The following is a 24,608-nucleotide window of genomic DNA, read 5'->3' on the forward strand; positions in this document are numbered from 1 at the left end:
GCGTGGCATGCCATGCGACCATGTCCAATGATCCTGATTCAATTTGATGTCTCTTACGTTCAATAGTTAGGTCTAGTTGACTAGGATTAAATCATTTACTGTTCCTTTGTTATAATTTGATTTTTGAGGTGACTTCACAGTAAGGATACACCTATAGGTGTTTTTATCTTTGAGTAGGTTTTGGCAGGTGCACTTTCTTGTAACTCTCTCTCTGAACAACTCATATATACTTGTTTTCTTATCCTTGTCAACTTTCCATATCATGTTAATCCTAACCTCCTAGGTCTTGTAGCTTCGTATGAACTGTGCAAAAAACTGACCAAAAGAGTCGGTTAAAGTCTCCAAATTACGAAGTGAGGCAGCAGGACCTTTAATTGCAGCTGTTTTTCTTTCGTTGTCATTGTGCAAGGGATCTAATACCAAGGTACACTACTTATGGGTTTGGGCTTCACTGAATTACGTCCAGGAGGACTTGGTTGGTTTTGTCAACGGCTGGGGTCGGGGTGAGTAGATAGATGCTGTATGAGATCTGTAATCTGTTAAAATGCGACAACTGTGGAGCAATGTGTTGTATTATTAAAGTAGAATCGCACTCGCTAATAACAAAATAGAATTGGATATGGAGAAATAGAGAAGCAGCTCTTTGATCTGGCTATTTTACTAGAAGATAATTCCTATGTATGTGAAGAACAAAACACCCCTCATTTGAATCAAATGCATTCTAAATGGATGCTATTTACAATTAGGGTCTGTTACGCCCAGATTCCTTCGGAAGCTTGAACGGGTTTCGGCTGTCTTGAAGGTGGCTTCGGCTGATACCTGAAAATGAAGAAAATGCGAGGGTTTGTACCCCCGATTCACCTCCGGTGTGAGAATAAGAATCTGGTTGTAAGGGTGTGGTAATAATACAAGAAAAGCAGAGTGTATGCGAGAATGTGTGTATTTTGTCTTACTTCACAAGGGTTTTTATACCCAATTCTGCCATGAATTCTCTTCCGTTTCTAATCATTAAGGAGGGAGTGAAAAGGGGGCGTTATGTCCCTTGCCCTTTCCAACGGCCTGAAGAAGAGTGGGCCTCGGTCTGGGACTTCCGTGGGCCTTCGTCTCGTGGGCCTGAAGGACCTTCGGCCCAATAGCTTAATTGCGCATTGGGCCTTCATTCGATGGGCCTTGTTGGGCCTATAACCAACATGTCCCTGTCCTTCGGCGGGGCCTTCGGGCCGGCCGACGGACACCAGTCTCGGCCCATATTGGGGTGAAAAAATCCTAGGGCGACTGCTTCAGCTCCGCCTCGATCTTCGGTCGTACACATGGCAAGCTTGTGGGAACTTGTAGTGCATTAACGCGACAGCTGTTGGCACGTCGTTCCATGGCTCAATCTCAGCCGTTGAATCTCAACCGTTTTAATCTGGGACGTCTATTTAAAAAACCCCCGAACGTCCGCCTTTCTGAATTCATTTTAGGCGCCTATATAAAGCCCATTTGTGCATTTCCTTTTCTTTTTATCACTTTCAGTTTCTCTACACACAGCAACGAACTGCGGCGAGTTTTTCAATCACGGGCAACAACAACTCCGTCTTCCCAGATTATCCCATCTCAATCCAAGAACACCTTCAAATCAGTAAGTCCGTTTTCTTGCTTTTCAGTTGCCTTTTACATTTGCATGCAAGTTTTTGTATTTTATGGTGTTTGCATGTGGGCTCAATGGCCTTTGTATGGGTTCTGAGTTTAGGGAACTTTTCTGGGTGCGTTGTTGTGTTTTTTGGAGTTTTTTAAGGTTTTGGGCATTTCTGGGTAGAAAATAGAAGTTTTTCTGGGTTCCCCCATGGGTTTAAATATGGCATGCGAGGCATTTTTTGGACAAGAACTCTCTTCAGGGGGTTCTTGGCCTAAGAACGTTCTTCGGGAGCCGACCCAGGGGCAGATGGGCAGTTTGGAGTTTAAAGATGGCAGGCGGAGGGTTTTCTGGGGGCGAGTATGTCCTTCGGGGGGACTTGCCCTTTAGAACAGCCTTCGGGAGCCGACTCCAGATCTTTTTTCTGTTCGCTCGGTTCTGGGACATGTACTCGGCCTTCTAATATTTTTCATTTTTCCTTTGTCTTGTCCCGAGTACATGGACTAATGTCGCTCTGTTTCCGAATACAGGGACACGGACCGAGCGAATCGCCCCCAGAGATTTGGGACCCAAGGTCGGGCACTTTGGTGGGAACCTCTTCTATTCGCCCCGAGAGAACGGGTCGGGATCTTTTTGGATCGGTGGCGAATTACCCGGTGGCGAATAACCGGTCGGAATTGATGAAGGAGAGAATAATTCAGATGTATTTTGATTTCTTTGTCCCTCGGAAATTTCTTTTGGCTCTATGCCCCTAAGGAGAACGAACGGATTAATGACACGCCTGGGGTGGCCGAAGGGTTTGGTGGCTGTGCCGTCGGGATCTCGGAGGCGGCTTTCAAATATGGCTTTAGAGTACCGATTCTGAAGATGGTGAAGTACCTCTTCAGATAGATGGGGATCGCCCTGGGGCAGATGGATCCCAACGGGTTCATCCACATCAACTGCTTCCAGAACAGGTGCCTTCATGTCGGAGTTCGCCCAACTCCGAGGCTATTCTGGTGGCATTATGACTTCTGAAAGAACCCGAAGAGCCCGGGTTTTTATACCATTGTTCGTCGGGCTGACCGGGCAGATTGAACGGCCACCAACTCTAGTAACAAGCAGACCCGTACTCACTGGTGTTTTGTGAGTGGTCGAAAATTGGCTCCGTTGTCCGTCTGGCGGGACGTGAACCATTTGCTGCTCCTCGCTTCGAGTCTAACAGAGAGGGAGAAGGAGGACTACGCGGCCCTGGTAGACGTTAATGTGAGTAAGTTGGGTCCCGAGGAGTTTCGGGATAGAGATTGGCTCCTCAGCTTGTGGGGTGGGGGTAACAAAACTTCTTCCTTCGTTCTTTCATTATTTATTTTGTTCCACCGCCTGTATAATTTGTCCTTTTTATACATTCTGTCATTCCTGCTCGTGCTGACTTGCTTCCTGTTTACATTTCAGTGTCTTCAAGAGAGGCCTTGATAGAGAGGAAGAAGGCCAGGGCGGCCGAAAAGAGGGCTGCAGAAGAGGCGGCGAAGAAGAAAGCTGTTGATGGAGGGGCCACGCCGAATCATTCCGAGGAGACGGAGGATAGACCCGAGGCGGAGAGGGTCACGCCGCTCCGTCAGGTTCCGGCGGCCTCTGATAGGGATGATGACGAGCCGATGGTGGTGAGGGAAGGGAATTCTTCCAAGAGGACCCGCAGCCGGGAGGGGGTCGTTCAGTCCTATCTCCCCAGATGGGGTGTGCTGACGTCCGACCACAGCGTCTACCCGGCGAGGCAGTCTACGAAGGAGGTTGCTTTGGACCTGTGCCACGGTCTCCAGCTCCCGGCCGATCTGTCAGCCTTTGCTTCGGCTTCTCCGACCGAGGCTTGTACAGAGCTTCTATCCTTTTTTTTCCCTGGTATGCTTCTAATTTTTCTTCATCTTTTCTTTCGCTCGTCCTTTTTTCCTTCGGCACCTTTTTCTAATGCTTTTGCCTTGTCTTTTTTGCAGGCTGCTCCTTGGGCCGCAGCCGTGGAGGATAAAGTTAGGGACATGGAGACTCGGATGGCCGAGGTGAAGGAGCTGAAGAGGAGGGCCACGGCGGCCGATGAGGAACTCGTAAGGGTGAAAGCCCAGAACGAGGTCCTGGACGGCGAGGCCACTGTGCTGAAGGAGGACAAGTCCCGGCTGGAGAATGATATGGAGAAGGAAAACCGGAGGATCTCCCACCGGAACGTACAGATGAAGAGGTCCCGCAAGGAGCTTCGGAAGAAGCAGAAGCAACTGGACCAGACGGAGGAGCGCTGCTTCCAGTTCGGCGCTGACTATGTCCTGGAGAAGGCCCATGGCCTGAAATGGGACTATAAGCAGTTGTTGGACGATAGCCTGGAGGATCCTATCGGTCGGCCAACAGTTGAAGCCCCTCCTGTCTCCTCCGGCGAAGACGAAAAGCTCTCGGATGAAGACCCTCGGGTCTAAGCTTTCAGCACTGAGGTGCTTGATATGACTGAAGATGATCTTGTTGCGAAGTTTGTCGTTGGTGTTTTCATGGTCATACCCAACTCTTGCAGCGGCTTTCTTCGTCCATCTCCTTGACTTGTAATTTTATTTTTTGTAATCGGTACTCCTGCCTTCGAGCTTTTGTAATTTAACTAGCCTTCGGCCTTATATATTTTAATGCATCTTTCATCTTTCGTCAGCATTGTTTCTTTACTTGTTAACGATTTTAGTAATTGTATCTTCGGCTTCATTTGCCTTAACAATTTTAATAAAATGAATCGTGTCTTCGGCTTTATCCATTCGCCTTAACGATTGTCTTCGGCTTCATTTGCCTTAACAATTTTAATAAAATGAATCGTAACAATTAAAACAAATCACATCTTCGGCTTTTGCCTTAGCAATTTTAATAATTTTAAAAATGAATCGCCTCTTCGGCTTTCTTCCATTAGCAATTTTAATAAAACGAATCGCATCTTCGGCTTTTGCCTTAACAATTTTAATAATGCCTTACTACCCCTATGGCCCCAAGGGTTAAAGGCCGAAGGTAACTTCGGGCTGTTAATACTTCCGCTGTTCTTATGCGAAGGAACAGGGATGCTAATCGTTCAGTGATTGCCCCTGGACTAGCATGTCATTGTTCATTCAGTCAATAAGAAGTTTCGGCTGGTCTTCTTCGGGATTGCCCCTGGTCCAGGTCGTCTTCATTTTGTATTCTTTGGTAGATACAATCGTGATTGAGGTCGAGGGAGCATGTCCCTTTCTAAGATTGCCCATGGACAGGGTTTCCGTCGGCCTTCTTTAATATCACACGAACAAGGGAAAGACGGAAGATAGGGCATTATTTTAGGATTTCCCCTTAAGGCTCTTAGTTCGTGTTTACCATGTGCGAATTTATAATAGTGTAGTGAAGGATATTTAAGTCTTGGGTGGTTGCCCCTTATGTTACATGCTTCGCTAACAAATCAGACGAGGGCGGCGGCCGAAGAGTTTATCTTCTTCAGGATCGCCCTCAGATAATACTCATGCGGCCGCGGCGTTGGTAAATAAAGAAATGTGACAGAAAATGCATCTTTATTTATAATCGAATTGCTTACATTCTTCATATAGAATTCAAGTACAAACTTTAAAGAAATTTCTTACTGATAAAATTTTCGAAGGCGACTGGCGTGCCAAGTGTTTTTGATTGCTTCGCCCGACAATGTTTCAAGCTTGTATGTTCCGGGACGAACGACCTCGATCACCTTATAGGGCCCCTCCCAGTTAGGCTGAAGCTTTCCCTGTTTGGTCGTCATAGATTCGGCCAGTTCCCTTAGGACTAGGTCTCCGACTCCAAAAGACCTCTTCTTTACGTTGGAGTCATAATGTTGCGCCGCTTGTAGCAAGTATTTCATGTTTCTTTGGTGGGTGGCTTCTCTTTCCTCCTCCAATAAGTCTATGTTCGCCCTCAGCCCGAAGCTATTAGTTTCTACATTGTAGGTCTCAGTTCGATATGATTCCAAGCCTACTTCTACTGGAATTAGGACTTCGGTTCCATAGGCCATTCTGAAGGGAGTTTCTCCCGTCGATGTCTTGGGGGTCGTTCGGTAGGCCCATAGGATCCAAGGGAGTTCTTCCGCCCATCTTCCTTTAGCTTCACCCAGCCTCTTCTTTACTCCTTGAAAGATACTTTGTTAGCTGCTTCTACTGCCCCATTCCCCTGCGGGTGGGCGACTGAGCTAAACTTTTGCTCAATTCTGAAGTGGTGTAGAAACTTATAAAATTTGTTTCCAACAAACTGGGTCCCGTTGTCAGAGATGCAGATCTTCGGAATCCCGAACCGGAGAATAATTTCTTCCAAGAAGAACTTCTTAGTTGCTTCTTCGGTAATGGCGGAGAGAGGTCGTGCTTCGACCCACTTGGTCATGTAGTCGAGGGCAATTATGCAGTATTTTGCTTGCCTCATGCTTTTTGGGAGAATGCCCACAATATCCACGGCCCATACGGCGAACGGAATGTGACTTAGTACCGAAGTCATCTCTTCTGGGGGCTGTTTCGGGACAGTGGCGAACAGCTGGCATTGTACACACCTTTTTGCATAGTTGCTGGCGTCGGCCTTCAGAGTGGGCCAAAAGAATCCCTGTCAGAGAATTTTAAAGGCGAGGGACCGACCAGCCAGGTGCTCGCCGCAAATTCCTTCGTGCACCGCCTCCAGAGCCTGTCGTTGTTCTTTGGTGTTTAAACATCGCAGAAGGGGCTGACTGACTGACCGACAATACATCCGCCCATTAATGATTGTGTAGCTCGATGCTCTGTATTTAATATTTAGCGCTTCCCTTCGGTCTGGAGGTAGAATGCATTTCTCCAGAAAGTTCCTGAGGGGGGTCATCCAATCATTCCCCTGGTGAATCTCCAGACATTCTTTCTTCTCGATCGAAGGCGTCTTGGCTTCGGTGAGGTAAATAGAACCAGTTAGGTTCTGTGTCTCGGCCGAAGCTAGCCTGGAAAGGGCGTCTGCCCTAGCATTGTTTTCTCTGCCAATTTGACTTAGTTCAAAGGTTTCAAATGATAAAGAAGCATCTCGTACCTTGGTAGCATAGGCTTTCGTTCGGGGATCTCTTTGCTCATATTCCCCCGTGAAGTGTTCCACAACCAACATGGAGTCGCTGAAGGCCCTTAGATGCTTCGCCTCAAGGCTTCGGGCCAGCTCCATCCCTGCGAGGAGCGCCTCGTACTCGGCTTCATTGTTCGTAAAAGGAAAGTCGAATCTTATGGCCAGGCATATCTCGAATCCTTCGAGGCTGGAGAGAATTAAGCCGACCCCACACTTTTTTCCGGCTACCGACCCATCTACAAAAAGTTTCCACTTCCCTGGGATTCAGATTAGTTGTTCGTCGGGTGAAAGATCCTTCGGACCCGAGAATGTGCATTCGACCATGAAGTCAGCCAAAGCCTGAGCCTTAATTGTCGTTCGGGAAATGTACTCGAGATCAAATTCCCCGAGTTCGATGGACCATGCTACGACTCTTCCAGAGGCTTCGGGCGTTGATAAAATCTTCTTCAGAGGTTGGCGGGTAACAACTTGAATCGTCCGGCCTTGGAAATAATGTCGCAATTTTCGGGAGGCCATAACCAGCCCATATGCGAATTTTTCGGCGTTGGGGTACCCTGTCTCTGCATCCTTGAGGACATGGGACACGTAGAACACGGGATATTGATTGCCCTCGTAGTATTTCACAAGTATTGCCCCCAGAGTTCTGTCGGATATGGCTAGATAAAGCTGAAGGGTTTCCTTCGGATCGGGCCTCATCAAGAGTGGTGCCTTTGTAAGATATTCTTTTACTTCTTCGAATGCCCTTTGACATTCAGGCCCCCACTCAAAATTCTTTGACCCTTTGAGTACGGCGAAGAGGGGAGTGCCTTCTCGGTTGACCGGGAAATGAATCATCGAAGGGCGGTGAGCCGGCCTGTCAATTTCTGGATGTCTCTGATGCATTTGGGAGGTTCCATATTAATAACTGCCTCGATCTTCTCTGGGTTCGCCTCTATCCCCCGGGCACTGACCATGTAGGCAAGAAACTTGCCACTAGAGACTCCGAAGGTACATTTGTTCGGATTGATTCTCATGTTGTTCCTTCGGAGCATTTCGTAGCATTCTTTTAAGTCTTCGACATGATCTTGGAACAGCGATTTTACAATCATGTCGTCCACATATGCCTCCATGTTCCTTCTGATATGCTCTTTAAAGACCTTGTTTACCATTCGTTGGAATGTGACTCCAGCGTTCTTCAATCCGAAGGGCATTTTAATATAAGCATAAGTCCCCTTCGGAGTTATGAATGCTGTCTTGGGCACATCCTCATCATTCATAGAAATTTGATGATAACCAGAAAAAACATCCAAAAAACTGAGTACCTCATATCCTGTCGTGGCGTCTATCAGTTGGTCGATGCTGGGTAAAGGATAGTGATCCTTCGGGCATGCTTTATTGAGATCCGTATAATCCACGCACATCCTCCACTTCCCATTCAACTTCTTAACGACCACCACGTTGGCCAGCCAGTCGGGATATTCAATTTCTTCGATAAACTTGGCTTCCAACAACTTTTCAACTTCGGCCTCTATGACCCTCTGTCGTTCGACTGCAAATGTCCTCTTCTTCTGCTTTACTGGTTTGCCTCGGGCTGCACATTCAAGCAGTGCTTTGTTGTCTTGGTATCCAGTCAGGGCATGTCTTCCGGCCCCCAGGCGAACACGTCATGATATTGCCGAATGACAGCTATTACCTTCGTCTTCAGATCTGCCCCCATGTTCTTTCCAATCCGAACCATCTTTCCCGAATGGCCCGCGTACAATTCCACTTCTTCGGTTTCCGCTGCGGGTTCGACAATCGGGCTCGAGAGATCGGCCCCAAATTTTTCCAACTCAATGTTTAATGTTTCCCGGCTTCCGCTGGGCTCGGACTCAGCCCGCTTCCTCTTTCCGGTTCCATCCGGTCCTTCATATTCCTGATCCTTCTCAAGATCTTCCAGCATTATGATTCGGGCGGTTTTCTGATCGCCTCTCATTTCTCCTACCCCTTTCTCGGTGGGGAACTTGAGTTTAAGATGGGGTATAGACTCCACCGCTTCAAAGGTTGACAAGAAGGGCCTGCCAAATATTGCATTGTACGGGCTTTCGATCCGAACTACATAGAACTTCACTAGCTTCTCGACGGTATATGGCAATTTGCCTAAGAGAACTGGTAGAGTAATTGTTTCTTCAAACTGAATGGGATGCCCTCCAATGGCATAAAAGGGAGCCTCGTTGCAGGGCTCTAGTTGCTCTCCAGCCAAGTTCATCTTGCAGTAGGTTTTGTGGAATAGTATGTTGGCTGAGCTGCCCGTATCCACCATTACCTTCCATATCTTATTTTGCCCGATGATAGGATTGATGATTAGAGGGTCCTCATGCGGGTGAATGACATCCTCATAGTCTTTAGTGCTGAAGGTCATGGGCATATGGGGCTTTGCCTGTCCGAACTGATACAGATTGTACACTTGTCGGGCATACTTCTTCTTTGCTGTCTTACTATCCTTATCCAGGATGCTGCCCCCAGATATAGTTTTTACTTCGCCCCTTATCCTGTCCCTTCGTTCTGGCTCCTCGGCCTCTACCTCCTCCTCTTGGTTCTCCTTCGGCCCCAACCTATCTCTTAGATCTCGGACGAACTGATTGAGCTCGCCGTCTTTGATCATGCGCTCAATAAGCTTTTTGAGGTGATAGCACTCATCGGTGTTATGCCCCTTGTCCTTGTGATAGTCGCAGTATTTATCAGGGTTCTTCTTGTGGTTTGGGACCTTCATTTTGGCGGGACGGACGAATCCTGGTTTGCCCTTAATCTGATGGAGAATCTTGGAGATTGGCGCATTCAATGGGGTGAATACAGCCGAATCTCTATCTCGTCGTCGTTCAGCCCCCCGATCCGTTTCTTTTCTTCCTTCTTTCCTACTATCCCTTCGGTCAACACCTGATCTTGAGCCTTCATATCTGTCGGCTCGCTTTGATCGGTCATCCCTTCTTGAATCCTTATACCCCCCAATACTTTCCATCTTTCGGCGAATGTTCTCGCCTCTCACATATATATCATTCAGGAATTTCGGGGGAAAATCGTAAAGAGATGAGCGAAACTTCTTACCTTTATAGGGGTCCAGCCCCGCTGTTAGGAAGCCCATTGCCTTGATTTTGTCCAGATTAGTGACCATCCCGGCTTCTTCCTTGAACCGAGCGAGATAATCCCCCAGCTCCTCGTTCGCCCTTTGCTGCAGTGTACCAGGGCTTCAGTATCCTTCGCCTTTCGGCAGAGGTGCGAGTAGTACTTCAACAACTTCCTCTTCAACTGCTCGTAGGACCCAATGGACCTGGGCTTGAGGGACTTGTACCACATTGAGGCCGACCCTTTGAGATAAGTCTTGAACATTTTGCACAACATAATATCATTGTGACCCATCCCAACCATCAGGAGTTCATAATTTTCGCAGTGGTCCTCGGGGTCTCCCTTTCCATTGAACTCGCTCATCTTAGGGAATTGCCTCTCTTCGCCTGGGGGGGTCGATATTGCTCAATTTCTTGTGTCACGACCGGTTCTCGATCGGGCCTTCTATCACCGAACAGGGCCTTCTCTAGGCGATTGAGCCTGAGGCTGGATCCATCGGGCTCCTCATCCGAATCAGAAGAAAAGGGTTGCTTGGTCCTTTTCCTTCGGGGATGCGAATCAGAGTCTGACTCATCTTCTTCGTCATGCACCCGACGTTCTCTTCGATCCTTATTCGTTCTGCCTTGTTTATCGGCCCGCATTGCTTCGCGCAAGGCTTGTTCTTGCATTTCAATCTCATCCCTTTGGAGCTGCAGGGCTTTTAGCCGGAGCGCATCAGCCTCTTTTTTCTTCGCTCGCGCTTCCGCTTCTTTGTTAACTTGATCAGTTTTGGCCTTGCCCTTCTCCGCGGTCTTTTCTGCCTGGATCTTTAGGAGTAAGGCCTCTTCTTCAGAAATCAATGTGATGACCCCCTCCTCGTCCACTAGGGAGGATGTTGTCCTTTGTCGGTAAAACCAGGCGGTGGTGAATGTTCGTGAATTGTTTCCATCATGTTCTCGTTCTCAGCTTGTAACTCTCGTATTCCCACAGACGGCGCCAAATTTTACGCCCAGATTCCTTCGAAAGTTTGAATGGGCTTTGGCTGCCTTGAAGGCGGCTTCAGCTGATACCTGAAAATGAAGAGAATGCGAGGGTTTGTACCCCCGATTCACCTCCGGTGTGAGAATAAGAATCTGGTTGTAAGGGTATGGTAATAATACAAGAAAAGCAGAGTGTATGCGAGAATGTGTGTATTTTGTCTTACTTCACAAGGGTTTTTATACCCAATTCTGCCATGAATGCTCTGCCGTTTTAAATCATTAAGGAGGGAGTGAAAAGGGGGCTTTATGTCCCTTGCACTTTCCAACGGCCTGAAGAAGAGTGGGCCTCGGTCTGGGACTTCCGTGGGCCTTCGTCTCGCGGGCCTGAAGGACCTTCGGCCCAGTAGCTTAATTGCACATTGGGCCTTTGTTCGATGGGTCTTGTTGGGCCTATAACCAACAGGTCATGTCATTTAGACGTCAAATTAGGAAAACCAATTTAAAATGACATAGGAAGAAATGATTCCATTTTTAATATACCCTAAAACATCTTACAGTGAACTTAACCTAAAATTGCACCAGACGAGACAAGGGACTCTTAGAATACACCGTCTAGGAGAGGCCTGATTTCTTTGTTATTTTCACCTCTTCTTTTATATATATAATAATAATAATAATTGAGTCTTTACCAACAAACCCATATCTATTATCTCTGTGTTTATCATCCTCCCTTGATACAAGTTCTCATGGCTTCCTTGCTTTCAACTTCAGCTACTTTACTTGTTAACGCTGTTCCCTTCGCACCCAAATGCAAATCCTCCACTCCCACGCACCTCGCCAGCTCCTCCCCGTTGGTAATTGTTAAGTGTCCTGCTTAGTATTTTTCCAGAACCCCTGGTTAAGTATTTCATAATATCGACTGCCTTGTTATAGTTAGTAATATCACTAAATTGAATGTTTCTATGTAGTGTGGTTTGCGAACTGTACCTAAGATCCAAATTCCATACGCTGCTGCAAGAAGATCATTACCAATTTCTCGTTCTCTCAAGACTACGACAATATCCTGCTCGGCTGTAAGATTAGAGTGATATGCATGTCAACTTGGTCTTGTCACTCCTACATGAATTTCCACACTTTAAGCTTCATATTAACAACTTTCAAATCATTACATTTTGGATGCAGGCTAAACCGGAAACCCTGCAGATTGTTCAAAACACGATTGCCAAGCAACTATCTATTGATGAAACTGCTGTGGCCCCTGGAATCAAATTTGCTGATCTGGGTGCCGATTCCCTTGATACTGTAAGAATGTCTGGCTACTAGTTATTTATTGATCAGGAAATCATACCAACTACATACTCTCACAATCATGATTATAACGCATGCACATCTCTACGAAAACAGGTTGAAATCATGATGGCTCTGGAAGAGAAGTTCGGAGTGTCTATTGGGGAAGGGGGCGCTGAGAACATCGCAACTGTTCAGGATGCAGCCGACCTGATTGAAAAAGTGAAGGCAGCTTCTGCCTAACAGCTCTCTCAGCACTGCAAAATATAGTTGAAACATTAACCCTAATACCAAAGAAAAGCTTTCTCCTGTATGCATAGCTGGCTGTGTTTAGTTCACTCATCAGCCCAGCACAACCTTTTGTTCCAAATTTTCATGCTTGACAAGGATATTTAATAAATGCAATTTTATTCTTTTGGCCATATTACAAAAACTGTATGTCATTGTGCGTGTATCGGGAAAATGAGAACGAACAATACCAGAAACAAAAGGAATACTTGGGAGAACAAATTGACAGGATAAATAATCAGAAACACGTGAGCACCATCAGAATATCTTCAATTTGAATAACTTGAAACAGCGGAGGAAGAATGAATGATTTGTACTGGACCATAAATATCAATCACTTTAACAATGTTCCACTGGCTTGCATAGACCAGCACCACTGGACACCATCAAGAAGTTTTCCTGGCATATTTCCTGTTAACAAATGGTAGGATCAATACACAACCCTTCACAATGTTCCCCTTGTATTTTGTCCTGGGCTACTCATTCCTCCTGCAAAGGAGCTGATTGTCTGAAGCTAAATATAACACCGACATGTCAGCCTGCTACTCTATAGCCTATAGGTTAACTCTATCACCTGTTCACTCCAAATAAGATCGCGATCTGTATATCTGAAATTTACCAGAAACTAGAATATCATAAAAACTGCAGCACTGCCCATACAACAAAAACATGAAACTGTCTCCGGTAACGAATACAAATAGAAAGGTTCTCGAGTTAATCAATTAATAAACTGAAACACCAAGTAATTGCTAGAAAAGAGTCCAACTCATTTTGAGGTCTTCCTTTTCTTTTTTGACTTGGGTTGCCCTTTCTTATGTTTGTTTTCCTCATTATCAGAATCTTTCTCTGCAGGACTCTCCTCGTTCAACAAATGTTCATATTCTTCTATACTTGCAAATGGGGATGCTGTATTTTTCCGACTTGGCTTTCTTTTTCGATTCTTCTCCTCAAAAATATCTTCTTCATCACTCCCATCATCAGCCTCGCCTATGTCAACATTACCATCGTCATCATCATTATCACTGTAGTTATCATCAGAATCCGCATCTTCTGCATCAGCAATGTCTGCTGGAAAGTCCATCCCTTCATCACTTTCATTTCCAACCAAGTCATCATCGTCTTCATTCGCAATCCTGTCCAAGTCATCGTAATCATAATCACCATCTGCCTCCAAAGAAGGATTACCAGAGTCCAGCATGTTATCAATCTCTTCATTATCACTTTCATCATCGTCATCATCATCATCATCATTCCCACCGTATAATTCTTCCGCAGCTTCATCCTCTGTTGTTTTCTTCTTCTTCTTCTTTTGCTTTTTTGAGGAGTTCATTTTGTTCATATAGAACTTGTGGAATACAAGATCTTCTGGGGCAACATCCATTTCAGCTAATGAGATGATCTCCGGGCCAATCAAGTGGTTGCTCATGTCAAGCTGTACAGATATAAAAATCAAAATGAGATTAAACTACCACCGGATGCAGAAGCATGGATCTATACTAGGTCAACCAAACAAACATACCCAGTGCATAATGGACCTATACTAGCTGAAAAATAGTACGTTAATGTCAAAGTAAGCCTAAACTTTAATGACATAAAACAGAATTATATGTTAGTCGTGATTATCTAGAGCTTCATGCCAAAATAAAGAGGAGCTTTTTAGTTCACTTCTGGATAAATTCTATTATTATCAAAGAGGTTTAAAAATAAAATATTCAAAAGCTGTAGTTCAGAAGTTAAGGCCAGGAACACTGTTGCAGCTTAGAATTTTTAGAATTTGTTGGTAGCTGATCTTACCTTTTTGGCAGGTTCAATATCAGAGCCCCCATGCCATTTGCTTTGCTTCGGTTTCTTCTCCATAAACTTGTCCAAGAAAGCCGGAAGTGAAAGATCGTGTAATGGATTCCCATTGTACACTATGTTTGCCCCAGAAAGAAGAGTTTTAGCCATTGTAGCAACAGATGGGTGCGCATGTGCAGCCAAAACCGTCAACTCCCACCAGCTGACGCAATCCGCTTTACTATATTAAAAAATGCAACAGTATTAATCAGGATCAAGTTCAGTTTGTGTAATGCCACATTACATGAAAATAGTTATTTCTACACTAGGCAAGTTTATATGTACTCAAGGAAAGTATAACAAAGCAGAACCCTACAACCCTGAACATTTAACAGTCTTGTTTAAAAAGCAGATCTAAATAATAATATGTCAGTAGTGATGAAGGAACTAGGTAAAAGATTACACTGAGCAAATACTTTCCAGATTCAGCTTGGGCACATAAAAGTAGTGTAGAGAGTTCATAAATCAAAAAAAGATTCTAGTACCAGTAAGAAGGTTCACGATGACGTGGATCGTATCCCCCAGGCAGTGAAGCCCTCAATTTGTCACTGGACACTAGAGACTGTGGACCAGCATGATCAGACCCCACTTTAGAATCTCGGGGAACATTCGAAACACCAGCAGCAAATAAGTCAACACCTTCATCAGAGACCTCGTCTTCCGACCCAAATGTTAAACCACCACCTTCATCAGACGCCGAATCAGAATTAGTATCTGTGTCATGGGCTTCCCTGCTGCTAGCAACCTCACATACATTGGGCTTATCTGGTATCGTGTCGACGTTATTTTCAGTGTCTTCTAAAACATCTTCAAAATGCTCATCGTCATCATCAGCTGACTCGTTCTGGAGGATCATATTCCTGTTTGATAAGAGTAATAACACATTCTTGGTGAACAAAAAATATTAACCAAGATTACAAAATTTGCACAAGCATATATGTGAAAGACCAAGTGGCATGGGTCATCTACTTACCAAAGAGGTGGCCTTGCTTTTAGAACTTCCGAGAGTAGAAAGAGACATCCACAGGCATACTGAGGAGGCTGCTGGAGTGCAACCTGCTTGGACAGCAATAATTACAAAAGAGATAGAAATATTGGATGTAATCATGAGAGAAATAAGCTATAGGATCAGTTGGTCAAACAGCACGCAAGCCCCCTTTAAGTGCACAAGTACTCAATATTTGCACACATTGCAAAAATATTGTGAAACGTGAAACCGTCATAATTATAGATATATTTAAGCAACATCCAGAATGTATTAAGTTTTCAAGTACTAATATAGGCCCATCAGCAAGCTATTTCATGTCTGCTAAAGCAAAAACTATGCCACAACTGGTGCACCAAAGAATTTCTGTTTGATATTGACGTTCCAAGTATTCATATGAAGACAAATTGAAGAATTCTACTATAGGCAACGTACTACCTCCACAGTTCAGTGCTAAATTCTTTCACAAACATTACATTCTGCATATTCCCAAATGCAAGTATTCAGGGAGAACTAATTCCTGTAAATAAAGATCTTATTTAAAACAGTTTTATTACGGTAGGTGCTAAGTTGTGGATGTCAAAATTTCTCAAAGCGCTGTCGAGGGACATAGTCACATCGACCTCCAGAAGGTCACATGCTGCTGCTATTGTGGGTAATGTAGGATTCTAAGTGGTTCTCTTTCTATTGTTGTCTTTCGATGTAGTTTATCCAGTACACAATTAAATCTTGTACCTTGCTTCTGAGATGCACATTCTTCGAACCTCAATAACTTTCAAATTTCTATAAGAGAATTTTATAAGACACCCCCGAGACTAGAAGGGCAGTTTACAATGTGTTGTACACAAATAAAAACATAGGATCACCAGGGGTTTATCAAGTTATATACAGTCGGAGAAAGCAAAATACTCATTTATCACTAACCTGCAACAAGCGCTTGGCAAAAGCAGCTACTCTCTTCAGATTAACATCACTTTTCATTGCCCTTAATAGTAAGCCAATGAACATTTCTTCCTGAAAACAATACATGCTAACAATGTTTTAGAGAAATAGCTAAATAACTGAAAGCCACACTGAAGTGTTAATTCTTCCAACTTCACTAGAAATACTAATAGCTGAAAACATTCACAGATCTTTCGAACATTTAATTTAGAATTAGAACTGCCTCGAAGAAATTTATTAAAGATATACTATTTAATAAATGTAGCCTTAAACTCTTCACAACTAGAAGAGGTACTGGTAAAGGTGATACTAGTAACATGGGTTTATATCTCAGGAAACAAGGACTGTATGCAATTAAAAATTATAGCTTCCAGCAGGAATAATTACTGAAAACTATCCATTAAGATAGCGAAATAAGAAAAGAAATATATGCACCCCCAATCCTTCTCTCTCTGTATTTATGGACACGTATATACGAATCAGAATTATAAATTTGACCAATTTCATCCGTACTGCCATAGTGCACATTAGATGTCTGTAGGACACCAAAATCATTAGACGGGATCAACTAAGTTAAAGAAGGCCGTCTTGGAATCGGAAATTCATCATTCAGTTTGTATGAAATATGATGAGATAGTTTACATAGTCCATTGACATAAGTGAGAAGACAGATAATTCCAGTGCATACAACTAGGTAAAATAACCTTTCTTATATTTATCGACACGACAGTATCTGCATATCAACACATGCTAAGAAAGTAGGCGTTTGTGCACATACCTTGGAAGAATTCATAGCAGCTGGAAGCAGAAGCTTTGAGTACAAGGCTCGATAAAATCGATCACTTACAAGCTGATTTTTAGATGAGATCTTATCAAGAAGTAATAATGCTTGAACTCCAACATTAAAGTTTTTTGAATGCACCTGTGTAGGAAAATTCACTATGAGCAAGACCAATATCAGACAACTGCATGAAACAATCACACATTTGGAGAAAACCGGTCCTGAGGGTGACCAAAGGGTGTTCCTGAGGTTATATAATTTTCTAATATAAATTTTGGGTAGAGTTTTTGTAATTCTAAATTCTCCTCCCTTGATTTACATATATACCCTTCTACATGTATTAAAAAATCTCTTAACCTCAGGGTACTAATAGCAACAGATGCATGATCTTACCAGTTGAAATAACATTGGTGTCTGGACCTCAAGAATGTCATCAGCTTCATTACTTGAAACATAAGGAAATGCTCGATTGACACCCTGTGGCAAACAAGCAAGACAGCAAAAGTAAGTCCTCTAAATTCAGAAAATATGGCATAAAACCAGTCCCAGAATTTTAAAATAAATAATAAAGATGTTTTACAAAGAGAACCATGTCAATAAGCGAGGGCCGTAATATTTCACAAACAAATTTAGTGCACGAACACTCAAGTGAAAGGTTTACAAGAGGGTATAAATGGAGAAATACATTTTCGTTTTCTTTGGTGTAAGATACTTTTTCAGGTAAGTTTGACCTGAAGGTATTATTCATACAGTACAGTTAGTCCCAAAAACCCAAGTAAAGAAGACAAAAGATTACTATAGACTTTCTAATTCAACTTTCTTGTTCATAACTCTGTTAATTAGAACTACTCTATAATGTAATTACATTCTAAATCACGCAATATTTTCACTTTCAATCATAACATGGCACGCATAATTAATCAGTGGTCTAAGCAAGAAATCTAGAAAGCAGCAATTACATAAAATAGCAGATTGGGCACAAAAGTATAATTTTCAGGAAATAGAAAAGATGTTGAAAAAAAATCATCATTAAATTTTAAAAAATTTATACCGAAACTGATACGTTCCTTCTAAAGGTTAAAACTGAGAATACAATTGTGCTTAAAGAAATTAAGTATGTAATCAAGAATTGATTATACTGACAGTTAAAAGAGCTGTTAATAATCTGGAGTCCATTTCAACATGAGACTCTGACGCGTTTGGCTTTGCCTCCTTTCTGGAAGTGGATAGCTTTTTATGTTCTTCTTTGCTGTTATTATCCACCTTATGTCCACCAGCCTCTGAAATAAGTACCTGAAACATAACAGTTTCTATACCGTAATTAAATAAAGTACTTCAAATCATTCCTTACGCTGTGCTCCCGAGATTTTTTGGGAGAGAAGAGAAGAGAAGAGATGGGAGGAGAAGAGAAGGGAAGAAGAAAATAAATCAGTCGTGTGCTCCCGAGTTTGTGTAAAAAAGGAGAGAAAGTGACAAAAAAGAGAAGGTAATGTGAGAGGATCTTTCCAAATCTTCCCATTTTTGGGAAGAAAGTTTTGGGGGAAATTTATAGGAAATTTCCTCTCCCGATCATTTCTCTTCTCTCGCCAAAAAACTCGGGAGCACGTCTCGGAAGGAAAATTTTAAAATTATTCTTTCTCTTCTCTTCTCTTCTCTCCATTTTCGAACTCTGGAGCACAGCGTTAATGATAAAAATAGCACATTCCAAGAAGTGGAGTTCTAAAGCAGGCTTAAATATATAAACCCTGGTTCAAAACTTTGGCATACATACAAAGAAGACAAGAATATAACAGAAACATAAAAAATTAGTATATATAATTTTTTCCAAAATTACCTTGAACAAAGCAAAATATACATCAACCAAACGTTTCGCTGCTTGAGGCCCGTCTCCTTTGTGGGACAGACGAACTTGACTTAAGAAGTTGACCTGTATGTGAACAGCATCAGCATAATCCAAAATGCATCTATACTCTTTATTAATAAGCAAAACCATGTTTTATTAGAACACAAAAGTACCAAATTTTGATACTTACTAGATAATTATAAACTATTTTTAAAATTTTGTATTATTAAATCCCGACTACTAATATGAATTGACTTCTATTCTATGTAGATTTTGTTTTCTATTATTTAGAGTTAACGTCGATTTACTTTTAAATTGTAAAACATTTTTTTAACAATAACTAAGTAAAAGTAAATGACTTAATTGACATTTATTTACTTTTAAATTGAAAATCATTGATTTAACGATTGTATTTGTTAGTGTTATCCCGACGTCTATCTACTTTTAAGTTAAAAAAAAAAACATTTTTTTAACAACGACGAATTTATGAGTTGTATTTAGATTTTATTAAGTATTATTAAATTAAGTTAATCAAGTAAAATAACGTCTATTTACTTTTAATTTGAAAAACATGTTTTATCAATAATTAAGTAATAATAAATAAACTATATTGAAAAAAGATAATTATCAAATAATATTAAGGTAATATTAAATTATCTAGAATAATAAAGATTTTTTGTTCATAAATCATAATATAATTATACAATTTGTTACACACAAAAAAACATGTTAGATTTCTATAACTAAAACAACTAATATGTGCAAAACTAAAACTATACCGGGTGTAGTTCATAACTACACAAGTTCGATTCCTTTTAAGTATATACTCCCTCCGTCCCACCCAATTCTTGAAATTGGGTTTGGGCACGGAGGTGAAGAAAAAGTATAAATTAATGGTGAAAGGTAAGAAAGGTGGGTAAAGTGATGGGACCAATCAATATTTAATATATAAAGTGGGTATAGTGGATGAAAATAGTGCATATACTTAAATTTTATATAATAAAAACTTTACTAATGAAATATAAAGAATTAAGACGGATATCCACATATGAAAAGTGTAAAGAACCGGATGGGACGGAGGGAGTAATTTAATATCATTTATTAATTATACATTCTCATCATGTTTATAAATACCAATTTAATATCTGATATTAATATTTTAATTTTGATCCGTGTTTCACACAAGTTATTAGTTAAATTCTCTGCACATACTAATTTAATATTTTTAATCTCGGGCCCATACTTCGGACGAGTTATCAACTAGTATTACATAAAGAATGTGTGGACACTTGCCTGCGCGTGTAGTTGAGAGAGAAAGCATGCCCAACATTAACTCTAGAACTAAAGAGCGGACATTAACCAGATACTGTATATTATATTAAGGTAGACCCTTTTAGCGCTCAGATGCCCGAAAAAGGAGACTGAAAAAATTCCTGATCCAACTTATTAAGTACTGTGTCCTTGATTTGTTTTCTATCTAGTTTTCTAGCAACCATAGTTATTTGAAACTTTAAGACACTCGATGGTTATACATTAACACAAGAGCTACTCACCAAAAAAACCATACTAAGTTGTATATACATATGCATATATATATATAGACACCTATGTGTACATATATTTAAGGTTAGCAGTAAATTTACAGCAGTTTCAGTACACAGACGATTAAATATATTTAATTCCAAGTGGTTCTGGAACAAACTACTTACAGCATGGTACTTTGAGCGCAAACCCAAATGAGGCCTAAATAGAAAATTATCCACCTCGTCAATCACTACTGCCTGAAAAAGGAAAAGCAACAAAGGAGCAGCCTTCAGAAAATAATACTATAGAAGGCAATTGACAGGTTAAACTGTTAGCTTAGACTAGCATCACATCCTTATGTAAAATAAAAACACTACGCAATTGTTTTGTTCATATATATTCTTGAAGTTGGTTGGGGACAAAGACTACTGCTAGATTCCACAATCCATCTTCCAATGAGGTCATACTCATACTACATTTCTGTTTGAGGTTTCTGTACATCGTTAACATATTGATTTAAATTTCTTTCAGCAACATTCTCCCAAAAAAATACATAATACATATCGACTTTCCAAAGTAATAACAAAGAAAACACATAATTCAGTTTCCAAAAAGAACATGTTAACTTGAGGGATTAAATATAAAGTACTAAAATAGGAAGACATGCCTTCATATTCGGGTGATCAGATAAAAGCTTTGATAAGTGATAATCTGCATTAGATGCAGCCTTGTTTTCTGGATCACCTAGCTGTAGAATAACAAACAAACCAAATAATTCTATTAGGACACAGTGCCAAAACAGGATTTCACGTAATTGTAAAACCAAAAATCTTAAAATATTATAAAAAAGCAAAACACGTACTTTGTTTACTAGTCCAGCTAACAAACGCCGCTCTTGCTCTGATTTACTACTCAGCAACGTGTACATGGTCTGCGAAGCAATTGGAAATACCAGTAAATTACAAAAGAAATCACATCTCACGTTGAAAGCAGTTGGCTGAAATGTGTTCTAATTACAAATCCAAGGACTTAATCAATATATCTTAGCTTCTTTACATAAGACACAGGGACCCAGCCCGGAATCCCTTGATACCTAACCCATTAAAACTCCAAAAGTTAAATTTTTGTCCTCTAGGAAAGGTCATATCAAATGCAAACCCTTATAGTTTAATAGCCAATAAATATAAAAGAATCACAAATGAATTAACCTTCAATGCCTTGTCTTTTAGTACAGCTAACACATCTCTCGATGCTTCCTCAAGTGCAAAAATAAATCGTTCATACCTGCAATACAATGTATAAGCAAATTTTAACAAGAATGGGGGATGCCGGTAGCCTGATAAAAACATTGCACAATTAGCCACTATACTTAGTTTTGTGAAAAATTACATGCCGATATTTGATTAAACAGTCTGGTTTAGCTTAGCATATTTTTAGTACAAAGGCAACCAATCTCTCCCTTGCAAAGAAAATTAGGCGAGAAAAGTACATACCTCTGTTTTAGACATTCCTCCCAGTACCAAAAGAGTAGGAGAGAGTAGCCATCTTTTGATTCGGGTAGTTGATTTACAGGCCTCTGGAACAGACTTTTAAGCTTACGCTCAGGTAATAAACTGCTCATTGGGTTTAGGATCAATTACCAGGTCAGAAAACACATAGTAAAAAAAGAAACCGCAAGGGGAAAAAATTGAATTACATCTATATTGGTTTACAATAAATTTTATATATTGATATTAATAACAGAACAAGAATAAGGAGGTTAACCATATTTGATGGGGATGGAAGGGGATAAATTTGGGTTTTACAGATAACTCTAGCAAGAAACCTTTAAGATAAGGTTAAAACAATCTCAATAATAATAACTCCGTCTCTATTACAATATATAAGATCCTACATGTAATATATAACAGGAAAAGCACTTATCAGAAAAACAACTTTTATATTTTACCACAGTTTTTTAGTTGTTTTTCAGCAAAAAGTTGTTGTTGTTTGCAACAGCAATAGCAAAGGTATACAAGCCTTTGAACTAGTAGTGATTACACCGTGAATAGTAGTATACACAAAGCAAACAGTACTGACCTTGAAATAAACATCTCTTTCAGAGCTTCAAATCCTGTCAATGCATGACGCTTTCCAACTTTAGACGTCACCATTCCTGTATTTATTACCAGAATTAGTAGCGCCATTTAAAAACCAGAAGTGTAAAACTTCATATATATATAATGTTGAACTAAGTTTAACTATAACACGTCAATAGCATACTAGCATCACACAGATCCCGAAACAGAGGTATGTACATTAATACCACGTTATAATAGGATGGAACGTATATCTTAAATATAATTTAAAATGAATTGAATCCTGTTTTCAAGTTTTTTTTACCCTAAAAATAATAATAGTAATGTAACCAAAATATTTCGTTTCAGAATATGGTCCGATATACCCCGCAACTACGGCATAGTTGTTCACCATTTTAATATCATCACAATTGACTTATTTCATATATTGATGAGGAACGAGAATAAAGAATTTATAAATATATATATATATATGTTATTGATTAGTTTATATTTATTTAGTGTAAAGATAAATAATGTATTTATCTATTTGTTTTATATGTGGGCCTAGGAGTATATTAATTAAGTAGTTTATTAATAATAAAGCCCAATTTTATATGGGCCTTAATCCATTAGGTTACTTTTTTTGGACTTCTATTCCCTATATATGCACTGTAATCCTCACATATTACTTGGCTTTGATTATACACTTTTTTTGGGAATAATATTGATTTCATTCTTGACATTCGTATAATTCATTGCTTATTATCTTATTATCATTTTTGTTTAATAAATCATTGCTTCTACAATCTTGTCTTGCATCATATAAGGCTATATATACATATCGACCATCAATATACACACCTCATCCCATTATACATACAATGAATATAGTGTGCGACATATTCAACAACGCAATATATAGTGACACATTCCAATAGTGTATAATAAGCCAGGGCTACAATTTGAGCATTCCAAGTTCATATTGAGGTAATTAAGTCATTTTCCTATTTAATATTTTAATATTTAATATCCTATTACAAAAACCCATACTTTAATCTTGGCCACAAATCCAAATATGTTTATATTACTTATTCTACCCAATGACTGTCCACCCCCAAACTTTCAAGTTTCGACCTTAGCAGTATACATAGTGCTTTCAAAGATATCCTCAACAGCTGAACATCAGTTGTTAGATAAATGGATACATTACAAGCCTTTCAGCAAACAGATCAATATGTTTCTTTACACTACTACTAAGCAGAACCTGAACTGACTTGCATATGTTTCGTGGAAGTATGCAAATGAGTTGGTATTAACTATAGCAGCAGCTCATTAAAATAGGAAAATCACTGTACTTCTTCTCTAGCTGATACAAAGACAGCTTTTAATTCTTGGCCTAATTTATCTTATGTCATAAAGTTAAGTTATATACAGCAACATATAGAATGGACTTAACATGAAAATGCCCCAAGATAAAAAGATATAAATATAGAAGGTAAAGCAAACCTATAAGTGCATCAAGTGACTTGATATTAGCAACGGGATTTTCGCCAACCATAACAGAAAAAGCAGAAACCTTGTCAGCAGCAGTACCAGAGCGCTGAGTAGCAGTGAGCATCTTAATATCCCCAGTCTTGCCTCTGGAAGTCTGGAAATCCTGGGCGTACTGCGCCATAAGCCTCTCCCCTAAATCCTTCTTTTTCGACACCAACAACTTCCATTCATCCACATTTTTGTACTCAACTTTAGTCTTGTCCCCATTGCCTAGTAGTTTCTGTTCCAATTCAGCAGCATCAACGTACCAAATCCCCAAAGAGCTGGCCTTGACAAGAGGAAGTTTGGGAAGATTTTCAAATTTATCGAAAGCGTGATTATTTTCATCGATTAGCGCTAGTGGTGGTTGAGCCCTAGGCTGGGGGTGCTTACTATTCTTATAATTATTATTATTATTATTGGTGTCTCTCTTCTTGTTCTTGTTAGAACTGGGTTTAGAAGAAGAATTGGGATTATTATTGGATTGTTTGAGAGGCTTGTGAGAATCAGAATCAGCAGCAGAAGAGAGACCCAGAGAGGAAGCGAATGAAGCGACGTCGTTTACGAGTAGGTTGTGATCTTGCTTATCTGAGCCACCAACTACTTGTGATTTTGAATTTGATTTCTTCTTGCCCATTTTTGTACTTGTTTTCTTCATTCCTTTCTTCAATGCTAAATACCAGTAGTAGGGTTTAAGAGTAGCTGGATGAGATGGTTTCCATTGTTGGGCTAATTTAATTTGGGCCGGATGGAGTAGCCCACATCAACAAAACGGTTTGCTTCTCATTTCGGCCGCCACAATTTGCAAGTTTATAATACATACATAAC

The 24,608-nt window shown here is 40.8% G+C and overlaps 5 protein-coding genes across 6 annotated transcripts; 2 read left to right on the forward strand and 3 right to left on the reverse strand.

Annotated features, from left to right (window-relative positions):
* Positions 1-2,199: 2,199 nt before the first annotated feature.
* Positions 2,200-4,309, forward strand: LOC141723976 (uncharacterized). Its single transcript, XM_074525948.1, has 2 exons — positions 2,200-3,490; positions 3,583-4,309. The coding sequence occupies exon 2, from the start codon at positions 3,625-3,627 to the stop codon at positions 4,048-4,050; it is 426 nt and encodes a 141-aa protein (XP_074382049.1). The 5' UTR covers positions 2,200-3,490; positions 3,583-3,624; the 3' UTR covers positions 4,051-4,309.
* An 898-nt stretch (positions 4,310-5,207) lies between these two features.
* LOC141660032 (uncharacterized) lies at positions 5,208-5,612 on the reverse strand. The gene has a single exon (XM_074466989.1). It carries the CDS (start codon positions 5,610-5,612, stop codon positions 5,208-5,210), a length of 405 nt encoding a protein of 134 aa, XP_074323090.1.
* Positions 5,613-6,190: 578 nt separating this feature from the next.
* On the reverse strand, positions 6,191-6,760 carry LOC141660033 (uncharacterized). The gene has a single exon (XM_074466991.1). It carries the CDS (start codon positions 6,758-6,760, stop codon positions 6,191-6,193), a length of 570 nt encoding a protein of 189 aa, XP_074323092.1.
* Positions 6,761-11,395: 4,635 nt separating this feature from the next.
* Positions 11,396-12,301, forward strand: LOC141723975 (acyl carrier protein, chloroplastic-like). 2 transcript variants are annotated; one of them, XM_074525946.1, is made up of 4 exons: positions 11,396-11,561; positions 11,670-11,774; positions 11,884-12,003; positions 12,106-12,301. In XM_074525946.1, exons 1-4 carry the CDS (start codon positions 11,448-11,450, stop codon positions 12,229-12,231), a joined length of 465 nt encoding a protein of 154 aa, XP_074382047.1. In that variant the 5' UTR covers positions 11,396-11,447; the 3' UTR covers positions 12,232-12,301. The 2 variants fall into 2 exon arrangements, with proteins under 2 accessions (XP_074382047.1, XP_074382048.1); XM_074525947.1 differs by having other exon boundaries at positions 11,396-11,555.
* A 589-nt stretch (positions 12,302-12,890) lies between these two features.
* Positions 12,891-24,458, reverse strand: LOC141723971 (protein SLOW WALKER 2). The gene is made up of 16 exons (XM_074525943.1): positions 23,754-24,458; positions 22,267-22,342; positions 21,681-21,800; positions 21,396-21,471; positions 21,050-21,118; positions 20,851-20,935; positions 20,373-20,440; positions 18,655-18,747; positions 17,964-18,113; positions 17,214-17,297; positions 16,818-16,961; positions 16,022-16,111; positions 15,086-15,168; positions 14,598-14,972; positions 14,071-14,293; positions 12,891-13,708 (listed from the first exon to the last, which is right to left on the reverse strand). The coding sequence occupies exons 1-16, from the start codon at positions 24,436-24,438 to the stop codon at positions 13,043-13,045; spliced, it is 3,087 nt and encodes a 1,028-aa protein (XP_074382044.1). The 5' UTR covers positions 24,439-24,458; the 3' UTR covers positions 12,891-13,042.
* Between the last annotated feature and the right edge of the window lie 150 nt (positions 24,459-24,608).

The sequence above is a fragment of the Apium graveolens genome, chromosome 5, assembly GCF_009905375.1.
Source record: "Apium graveolens cultivar Ventura chromosome 5, ASM990537v1, whole genome shotgun sequence".
Lineage (NCBI taxonomy): Eukaryota > Viridiplantae > Streptophyta > Magnoliopsida > Apiales > Apiaceae > Apium > Apium graveolens.